The sequence below is a fragment of the Platalea leucorodia genome, assembly GCF_965183815.1.
Source record: "Platalea leucorodia genome assembly, chromosome: 4".
In the NCBI taxonomy this organism is placed as follows: domain Eukaryota; kingdom Metazoa; phylum Chordata; class Aves; order Pelecaniformes; family Threskiornithidae; genus Platalea; species Platalea leucorodia.
The window spans coordinates 18554236-18564817 of record NC_138826.1 but is presented as its reverse complement, the minus strand read 5'-3'; the positions used below and the strand labels follow the sequence as shown (position 1 = coordinate 18564817).

General features: G+C 36.2%; 1 protein-coding gene across 4 annotated transcripts in view; it reads right to left on the bottom strand.

Moving 5' to 3' along the window:
* MARCHF5 (membrane associated ring-CH-type finger 5) overlaps positions 1 to 10582 on the bottom strand; it is a 42675-nt gene that overhangs the window by 20752 nt on the left and 11341 nt on the right. For all 4 annotated transcript variants that reach the window (XR_014228035.1, XM_082310399.1, XM_082310401.1 and 1 more), the window contains exon 2: positions 1722 to 1924. Coding sequence is in view for 3 of the 4 variants with exons in the window: in XM_082310399.1 (XP_082166525.1) it covers positions 1722 to 1924 (203 nt within the window). In the remaining variant the exon portion in view is untranslated. The remainder of the gene's footprint in view (positions 1 to 1721; positions 1925 to 10582) is intronic.

Here is a 10582-nt window from a genome sequence, read left to right as displayed (position 1 = left end):
GACTGATTTATAGTTGAGTTGTGATATGACAGTTTTGGCTTACTAGAAAGAGCTACAAAAGGGCAAGACTGGCTCACTTGTTTAAGGCACTTCAAGCTCATCATTGATGGACCCAAATTCATTTCCCTGCTCTACTATCGATACCTTGTGTACTCTTACACAAGTCTGAATTTTTATGCCCTTCTCATCTTTAAAAATGGAAAAAGATGGTATTGTGAGGGAAAATATATCAAAGGATTCTTGCATGCCTGCATGCAAGAGGTGAACAATCTCGTGCAAGAATTTTAGGCTGGCTTCAGAGGCTAGCAATGTTAGCGTTTAGGATCTTAGCTTTCAAATAAAGTATGCCACAAATTGCAAGAACAAATGAAAATGCCTGTTGTTGTTCATGTGCATGTATCCTCTCCAAACTATAGTTGCTTCCCCCTTTTCCCATTACCAAAATAAAATGCAAATGCAGCTCACATTACATCATTCAAGATACAAGTACGAATTTTAAACAGCTTCAAGTTTTGTGGTACATTGTAAGTCTCCAGATATCAAACCATTTTCTTCCCCAAAGCCAATGCTAAATGTTATCATCTGATGCCTTCTTTATGATGGAGATTAAGATTCCTCTCTACCTTATCCTTATAGCAAAGCTGAATTGTGGTTGATATAGGAATAACTTGGTAGTAAGTTTCATGCTGATTTATGTTTTCTTTAATGTCAACAATACACTAGTCCATATTTTCTTTCCCATTACTCAGTGTTCTCTTATAGAAATAAATGTCATCACCCATATAAAATTCCCTTCACACCTTGTCAGCCCTTATACTAACAGAAGTCCTGCCCCAAAGAACTGACAGTGCAAGTTATTTTCAGCTGTTTCATCACAGAAATAAGATACTTAAAAAAAAAATTTAAAATTCTCTAAATGCCTGTACTCACATGCTGTATCAGCATTTCTTTAACAAGCAGTTTTACTTTTAAAAAAAATTTAAGTCTCCATGGCAACATTTCATTTTCTTGCCCTACTTAGTATACCCCATAGAACATATGGGAAAATGAAGGCTGGAATAACAGCAACCACTGCTAATTTAAATATATGCAGCATATTGTACAGCATCCTACTCTGCTACGGAAGTAAGTAGACTCTGGAAGACCATCTCCAACTTTTTTCTTTCATCTTGACAAAGAGAGCTAGAGCTAGAGCAGTGCCCAGCAAGCACAGACATTCTGCCTCTTCAATACAGGGCAATATAGACTCAGGAATACCTCCCAAACAAAGCAAAAATATATTTTTCAGGTAATGCAACAGGTTGCTCAGTAAGGTTCTCTGAATTTCCTTTGATAAGTTTCTCTGCAAGCTAAGGGAAAAAAAAAGGGATGTGTTTATGTGCTAATATGTGGCAGTTGCTGAAAGAAGTTGCCCTTTGCTCAACAAGAAAAAAAAAAATCACATTAACCATGAATTAATTATAGGTCAATCACTTATAAGACTTATCAATATACATAACTGGAACACATCGAAAATTTTCAGAGGGTATTTAACTAAGCCACCAAACAGGATGTAAGCAGAATATAAGCAGAATATAAAGTTATTTCTTTCTGTCTGGAAAAGGAACTAGACAAGTTTAAGAGAATGCTCCTGCATTCAAAAAAAGGAAAAAAAAAGTAGGAACAATATAAAGAAACAACCCATTATATTACGTTTAAAATTTAAATGATACATATCTTACCTAGCTTTGGAAATACTATTAAATATTCTGCATTGCACTGAGGACAAGCAACTCTAGCAGTACTGTTTCCTCTTTGCTTTTCATCCACCCAGCGCTGTAGACAAGTCTGATGAACCCATTTCGTAGAGCCCCTGCACCTGCAAGGTCTCACCCACTCTGCTGTCCGATCATCCTCATCGGTAGCAAAACAAACCCAGCAGCTTCTGTAATTACAGGAAGGAAAAAAAGAAGATTTTTTTTTTCTGCTACTTTTACATGCTTAAAATAAACTTTCACATGTGAAAGTATGTAGTTTTAGAAAACGTGCACCTAGAGGAGATGCTTGTTGCTTCATTCTTAATCACCAAAAATGCGAGTATTTTGTACCACGGTCTTTTCCTGCTATTAACATAATATTACAGACAGCTAAACAACTGCTTTTAATACATTCTGAATTACTAATTTAACTTCTGGATAATTTATGAATTAAAAGCATTGAGACTGTAGTTCAACCTCTGAATAATTCAACATATGAAAAATCCATATATTTTTAAATGTATTATCATCTCCTTCTACAGCAGACATTTTGGTAAGTTTTTAAAATTCAAAATATAAGATCAATATAGTAGTCTGTTGCTTGGGAAACTAACTCAAATCCACTTAAATGACAAAACAACACAAATGATACAATGTATCACAAACCCAAACGGTAAATAATTAGTCAATTCATTCCCTCTCTTTGAAAAGTGAAAGTACTTCATTCCAATAAATCGATTTTGTATAATATAAATCAAGTTACAAAGTACTTCAAGAATACTATCGTACCACTAGAGGAGGAAATTTCTGCACTGAAGAATTATCTGGACATATAAAATCCAACCATACTAATTCTATACAGAGAAAATACAAGACTGACAGGCTATGTGACCTGACCTGAAAGGAGCACACATCCTAGTAATTCCCGGACATTTGATCTGATGATTAGGGCAGACCTTTGGACACCTTACAACTTGCAAGAGAAAGTAAAATATGGATCTAAACTAGGAAAATATCAGATACATTGACCCAATAATTTAGTTTCTACTGTGAAATAATTTACTAATTCCCATACTGAAGATATTGAAGTTTAGATAATAAACCAGAATCTAACAAAATAAGGATCTTACTACGAATATAATCTGGCTTGATATATTTTTTTTTAAATAAATATTTTACACCAGCCATTGCGATCATAGTTAAACCTTTATAAAAGCGTACAGCAACAACATCCCAATAATTTAACTATCAAGATACAATCTAATTAGACATTATGCAGTAACTGAAGCTTTGCAGCACTATTTTGATGCCTAAGTTTTGTTCTCTTAACAATTTAAGTAAGATCATTAAGATGAAACAGTAAGAGGCTTCTTATGTGTAACCACTAACAGACAGTAATTGAGATAGTAAGAAGCTGAGAAATGCTCTGGCACTATTAAACAAAATAATTTAAGAGTCAAGAATCACAATTGCAGTTTCTAAGTAGAGATGTTACCATGGTTCATGACACTTCTCCTCTCCCTCCTCTAGCATTTGTTGTCAGTAATAAACCTTCTTCCTAGCCTTTTAAACTCTTCAACCAAATTTTCCTTGTTTCAGCTTCTCAACTACTCCTTACCTTTATTCCCTCTCCCCCTCATATTTTTTTGTTTCAGTCTGCCCTTTCTTCATCCTGTCTCTAACCTTTGTTAGCATGTGGCAGGAGAAATTACACTTTAGAAGTTCCCTCCAACTCTAGTCATTTTGCCAGATTGTCAGATTCTCTCTTATGGAAATCAGTGCTAAACAGTTGTCAGAAAACGTACTTGACAAATCTATACTTGAACATATACATACTGAAGGTCTTTCCTCTGCACTGGTTCCAAAGAGAAGAAGAAACAACACTTGTAACTAACTAAAACTTGTTAGACAAAATTTAGAAGGGAATTATATGCACAGCAAGGGCCAATCTTACTAGACCCACTTTCAAAGCAACAAAAATACAGTACTTCCTTTAAAAGGTCACTATTTTCTCCCTAGCATGTCACTTGTAAACAGGTTGGGGGGTTTGTTTTTGTTTTAACTCCTCTATGAGGAAAAAGGGGAGAATAATCTACAATGGGAAACCTGAATTTTGTCAGGCTCAAACTTGAAGTAATGAAAAATATTGTTGACTAACAGCTTCCTTTTAAGACCTCACTATTTTGCATAGCATTCTATTTGTAAACTGAAAATGTTTCTCTACAGAAGAATAACCATGTTTTGTTTATAGGAATAACTGTGCCTATAGAATATTTGCAAGAGATTCTTTTAAAGCACTGAATCTTTTTCTGATTTCTAGTGGTGGAAGTATACTGAAATTAAGTTGCAAGTGTGTACGAGCAGAACATAGCCTGCAGCAACTTATTACTGGCATATTTATGAAAGGGAACACAGTTTGAGGTGCAGATTCCAGGGAAGACTGCAAGAAAAGCAATTTAATAGTGAACAATAGGTACAACAAACGCAACTGTCATATCCACACATCCAGTTGTAAGTACAGAACATATTATAGTAGGTGCAGGTGTAAGTTTTTAACATTGGTGCTCTAAAACGAGAGCTACATCAGTTTTCATTCGAGAAGACTGTTTAGTTGGAAGACTGACATCTTGAATCAGAACCGAAACGTCTTCCATTTCTCTTAATGGGAAGGTAAAAGCAAAGTCTGACTTTGCTTCTTTCTGTCCTTCCCCACATCTGTTTAAATCAGAATCGTCATGTTATGCACTCCTGTAATACCATCCCTGTTTTCACCTCCATGCTCCCGACATGCACCTATAGCAGTCCTAAATGAAAGGACACATTAACCTTCCTAAGCAGAAGGAGGAAATACAGCCAAGCCACAGGTCAGTAAGAATCTAGATGAAAATGCTGAGACCACCACAAAGATTTGAAAGTATTACAAAGCATGCAAACATTTTGATTCATTGCACTTGATATCAAGGAGTTCTTAAGGAACACACGTTCTTGCAATGTTTATTTTCCATTTACACGAAGAAACCCCAAATTTACTGTAAGAGCAAACAATACAACACAACACTACTGATAATTGCTCCTCTTCAACAGTTTTTTTTCTGCATTAAAGGTAAACGTTAACTCATTCATTCCACATCCTATTTCGGTCTAAATTTGTAACTTCGATTTTTATTTTTAAACTAAAGGCTTCACAATAGAGCTAGTTAGGTCTGTGGGTGCCAGTAAGGTCAGATGACACCACACCATAATCTTGCTACACTGCAGTTTTAACTAGTGAGTATGTCCATGAATACCCTGTAGATTAAATTCTGTTCAAGTTTTCTGTAAAGGTTAGTAAGTCAAGAAAAATATGCATCTTTAATTGCTTCATCCAATGTCTTGCCAGGCAATCCTATCTGAAAGCCTGGAAGACCCATGAAAAGAATAACAAAATCCTTTACAGACGTACACCTTTAGCAAGTCATGAATAATGAACAGTAAATTCCTTGTATTCTGTCATCAGCTTTATCTCTTTCCATTGACAGCAGCTGTAGCAGAAAGGGCTAAATAAAACCATTTCAAAACAAGTATCTTGGCTCTTGCCAGATTTTCCATTTTCTTGTACTGAATAAAATATGACCTTGATTCTTACCACTTAATCAGGTTGCTACTCAGATAACCTGAAATAGAAAAGGCTGACAAGGTGGAACAAAGCTTTGTTTCTGATAGAAACTCAAACCTTTTTCCTTGATGACTTTCTACAGAGACAAATCAATAACACTAATGTATTTTTCCACACTTCCTTGGCTTAAAAAAAAATCAAAACAAAACATACACAAAAAACATGCCAAGATCATTATTTCAGCTTTGAATATAGGGTTACAAATGCCTTTTAGATTCAGCTCCGCAGCATCTAAAGCTCTCCAGTCTCAAAAATTCTATTCTGACTCTAACTCATTTATTTAATCTGTTTTTTTTCTCTACCAAAGACAAACTCTCTTCAGGATCTTGCATATGTTAAGAGCAAAGTGGATAGAGAGAAAGTTGTATTAAATACTAGAGATCCTACACTTCAAATGTTATATGACTAATCAGGAAGCCAAGGCCTGGCTAAAAAACAGGTTTCTCCAAGCCACAAGTTTCTAATCTGTAAGGAAGCCACTCTCTCCTATACCTGGTTGGAGTTACAGCTCCAACACACCAGTAAGATCCTCCAGTACCAACAGACACACCTAGAGGCAGACTGCTTTCCTTTTATTGAGCTACACATTCTAAACGTTACTTTTTTCCCAAACCAGTCTTAGACTGGAGGGAAGACAGGATCTAATTCACATTATTCAAATCAAATCTGCCTCAGTCTGTGGGAGCTGAATTCACCATAATACAGCTTTGTTTTCAAGCAGGCATGACTGTGTAAGCAATACAAAAAAGTAATTTAAAAGCAATATGTTAATTATATATACACTAGTAAAGTGTGCAGAAATCTTTAATGCCCCATAAGCCCAGAAGACATCCTTGTGTCCACAACACTTAATGGCAGATGACTTGTGACACTTGGACAGCACAGCTGCTTTACAGGCTGATTTAAAATATTCAGTACTGCCAGACAGAATGCAGAAAGCCTTGGATTTTTTTCCCCAATGTTCAGTGGCACACACATATGAATGGCAAGCAAAACCAGAAACCTGAGAAAACTCTTGCAAGACATTTAACAGGACCTAACCTTTACCATGGGAAGTGCAAATTTGAACATGCATGACATGCTCTAGAGCCATGAGCTAAAAAGCATTTTTCCTCTCATTACAGATCCTTCATAAAATATAAGAAATCTCTTTAAGAAAACTTTTCTGCATTTCTCCCACATCATAAAGCATGCTGCTTTCCCTTAAAGCAGCAGGAATTTGCTGATATCTTCCTATCAGAGTTAAAGCATCCTTGTTCTGCTAAGCAGTAAGTGACTGAGTGGCTTACTGCAATTGAATTTCACATCCAAAAAGGAAAAAGTGAAAAGGCTGCAACATAACTGATAGCAGTGATAGCACAGAGAGCCAACACAGTGAGGGGTGAAAACGTGTCTTGGAAGAAATGACTGAAAGCACTCCAATAAGTGGCCATAAAAAGGCACTGTTCCAAAGGATGACCCACAGATCTGCTGCTTGGAAGAGGCAATTTTTCTTGAGCTTCTATAACAAATTTTTATGCATAGTCTGACAGATAAAATATCTTTGATGAAGAATAGTGATAAGCTTCCACTAAACCTGCCAACTACACTCTAAATACTGTAAGATCATGTTTAAGCAGGAAGACTAGGGTGTCAGAAAAATCAAGGGAGTTACCTAGCAGCATACAACACAGGTAGGCTGCTTTGGAGCTGGCTAGAATTTTAGTAGGGGAACACAGCAAACTGTTGTCTCAAAAAGCAAGAGAAACAATTCATTGCAAATGCTACTGCTAAGCACTTCCTTTTCCCGAGTTTGAACGAGCCAGCAGGAATAAGGTTCTTGTGCTAGAGGGCCACTACCTGGTCACAACAGAACGCAAGCCTAGCCTACATATCCCTGACAAAGGCTACAAAGAGGGGAATACCACTTAACCCAAGAAATGCTAGCTTCATGGAGGAGATTAAGTGCTGGAAGAGATTAACTCAGCTGCAAAGCCTAAAGCATCATGAAAATTTCAACAGCAGAATGCATACAGACCTATCTACTACAATGGTGGAAGTTGATTAGCAGAGGAAGACTGCAACAGGATTACAGATGGAGCATCACTCTTTCTCCAATATTTTCCTGGCCATCACACACAGCGGAAAATACCTTTATCTTCAACCCAAGCTCTATCAAACTCAAAAAATCCTTACACTATCCTAAGGGAGGAAAAAACCCACCAAACACACACACAGAGCTAGGAACAGAGATACCAGTGCAAAAATAGTAGTCTTAGATGCTCCATCATGATTTCTGCAGACCCTTTTTAAGGCAGCATGGCATAGCAGCCAATATGCTAGCCTGGATCGTTCAACTAGAAAACATGCTGTCACCTTGAAACAAAGTCTAAGATCTTAAAAGGAAGTTCCTAAAAGTCATCTGACCTAATACCCAATTCTGCTCTGCCTAGTCATCAAGGATAGAGTGTAATGCTGAGTAAAGAAGTTGATGAGAATCTAGAAGCAATAGTAACTAGCCTGTACTACAAAAGTAGTGCTTTCATTAAACACAGGAGGGAAAGGTTAAATAGAGAATATCAGGCTAATGTGGGTGTGAACATATGGCCACACAAGTGGTATCCATATATAGGTTCTGACTTCTTCTAATAATGGGATGGCATTATTTAAACTAGATTTTAAAAAGCTTTTAATAAAAAGCCCATGGATGACTAAAACCCAATAAGCAGTCAGTCAAACACATAAAACCAAAACATAATTAACTAGAAAGTGTACCAGAAAGATCTAGTGATTACCAGAAGTTCAATTTAAACTTATTTATATATTCTCAATTATAGCTCCAATTAAGGAGAAATATTTTACGCTTGAGTTAACCATGCTATATAAAGGCAGAGATATGAGTAAAGGACAGTTCACAGAATCCTGCTGGCAACTTTCTAGCTTGTGGATAAAATTAAACCTTTGACTGCCAGCCACCACCTATTGTGCTTGAATCGTGCCTTAGAAGGCTTTTATGGCCTTTGCTCCTACCCTACTTAGGATAAGAAATTCCCCCCCCCCAGATTTAGCCATCTCAGTGGATTTTAGTCTCTAGTTTGTCAAAGACAATCTAGACTATCAGTAAAAAAATTACTGGACATTTCATTCTGGACAAATTAAAATTTGCGACCAGTTATTCAGGCATATCCCTTTTGCAAAGACTTCAAAATTCAGTTCTCTTAAAGGCTTTGTTTAATATTACCATGCTCTCACCTTTTCAAAAGGAAAATTTGATAAGTCACCAAGGCTCAGTGGCCTTGCTGTGAGCCTCTAAATATACGAAGAACTTGGCTAGCCGTTACAAGCATTTGTTTTATTTCTTAAGGGAGGGAGGGAAAAGAGAGTTCTCCTAAAAAAGTGCAAAGGACAAATAAAAAAAACCTATTACTCATACAATAAGCACCTTATTACTAAAACATTACACATTTTGCTGATTAAACTATTATTATTAGCAGCTTGGCATACAACTCTAACAATTTCAGCAACTGAGTGCCTGCTAGGGGGCGCTAACACTGATTCTTACTGTCACATTTAGGAAGAAAAACAAGAGAGTGACTAAAATCAAGTGGAAAGAGAAAAGCCAAACAAAACCAAAACAAAGAACCCCACAGACACACACAAAATCATTTACTTCCAAAACTGAAATATGCTTTGAACAACACGATTTGAAAAGAGAAGCTGAACAAATAGTCAAGTGTATACATACATAGGAAACACTGAAGAATTCCAATAGCATTCAGTTAATGCCTTAAACATTTAATGGATTTTTTTTAAATGCAGATAGCATACTATATAGGGAAAACATTTTTTTAAGCATTGTTTGACAAAGCTGTCAATCACAAACATGGAAAGTAACAGAGATATGAAGCAAGTAGCAAATTATGTTTTAGAGGCTAAAGTTACTTCCTTGAATGTTCCTTTAAACATCTTAATTATGTATTAATTTCCTGTAATTTTCACAAATTGTATAGCAATATGTCTAAAAGCCCCTCCTGATGAGGAAAATGAAAACCAGAAGAAATTCCTTTAAGTTTTAGCTTCTCTTGATGTCTAATTGCTAAGCAACATAATGTCAAAATATAACTGAAGTAGTAAGAGGCTCGATCAGCTAGAATTCATATACTAATATTTACACTGGCTGAAGAAAGAAAAGCTGCTAGCATGTTCAAGATATTGCAAGAACTCTAGATGGCAAGACAACCACACACAGCCTTCTCTAACAGATAATGTGACCTACTAGGAAGGTAAGACAGCCAACTACTGACAAGCTGATCTGATTTATGTACAAATAAGACTTAAAGGAGGGTGGATTATTATTTGAGGCTAAAAAAATTGCCTTAGTTCTAGCAACACTGCCAGATTTAGCAACAGAAGACAGCTTCAGACCTCAAAGTAGTTTTAAAAGCCATTCTTGCTGTAATTCATCTGCAATCTACTGTATTAAATTCTTACAGAAGTCCTCACTCCCTGGGGATATTACACATTTCACCATGTGCTGAACTTTGGATTTAACATGGGTTTTTTTAAACATGACTGTCCATGATTTCCAATACATTAGATTTACTTGCCAGACAATAAGAGTATAACAAACAAGTAACTATAACTTCATTTGAGGCCTCCTGGAAAAGGTATCTTCAACTATACTGTTGAACACAGTCATCACGACCTGAATTCTACTCTTTTTGAGAAGAAAAAAAAAGAGCACTTGCATCTTTGTTTTCAGTAGCTCAGTCAATACCCTCTCCAGCTAGACAATAACACTTAAATTAAACCAAGGCATACAAAATGTTGGTGGAAAAAGAAAAAACCAAAAGCATTTAATCAAGAATGGTGCACAGAAAATTACTCGTTTGGCTCTCCAACTTATTAACACTAAATGACGACAGTTAGAGGATAGAGGGAAGATCTGTGTGAAAAACATCAATGCACGCAGCAGAAAATTGATCTGAAGCTCTAGAACACAGGAGGTTGTTTCTTAGTAAAGAGAGACTCAAAGTATGCTACAATGCTCTAAGATACTGCTATAGTTTAATTACACATACAAAAGATTCCCCAGTCAACATTCCCAGAAAACAACTTCCTACCATTATTGAAGAATTTAAAAATACTAGCATTGATGCTAACCTTGACATCAAAACAATTCTGCTTACAGCATATCGCTTGCTTGAAAACG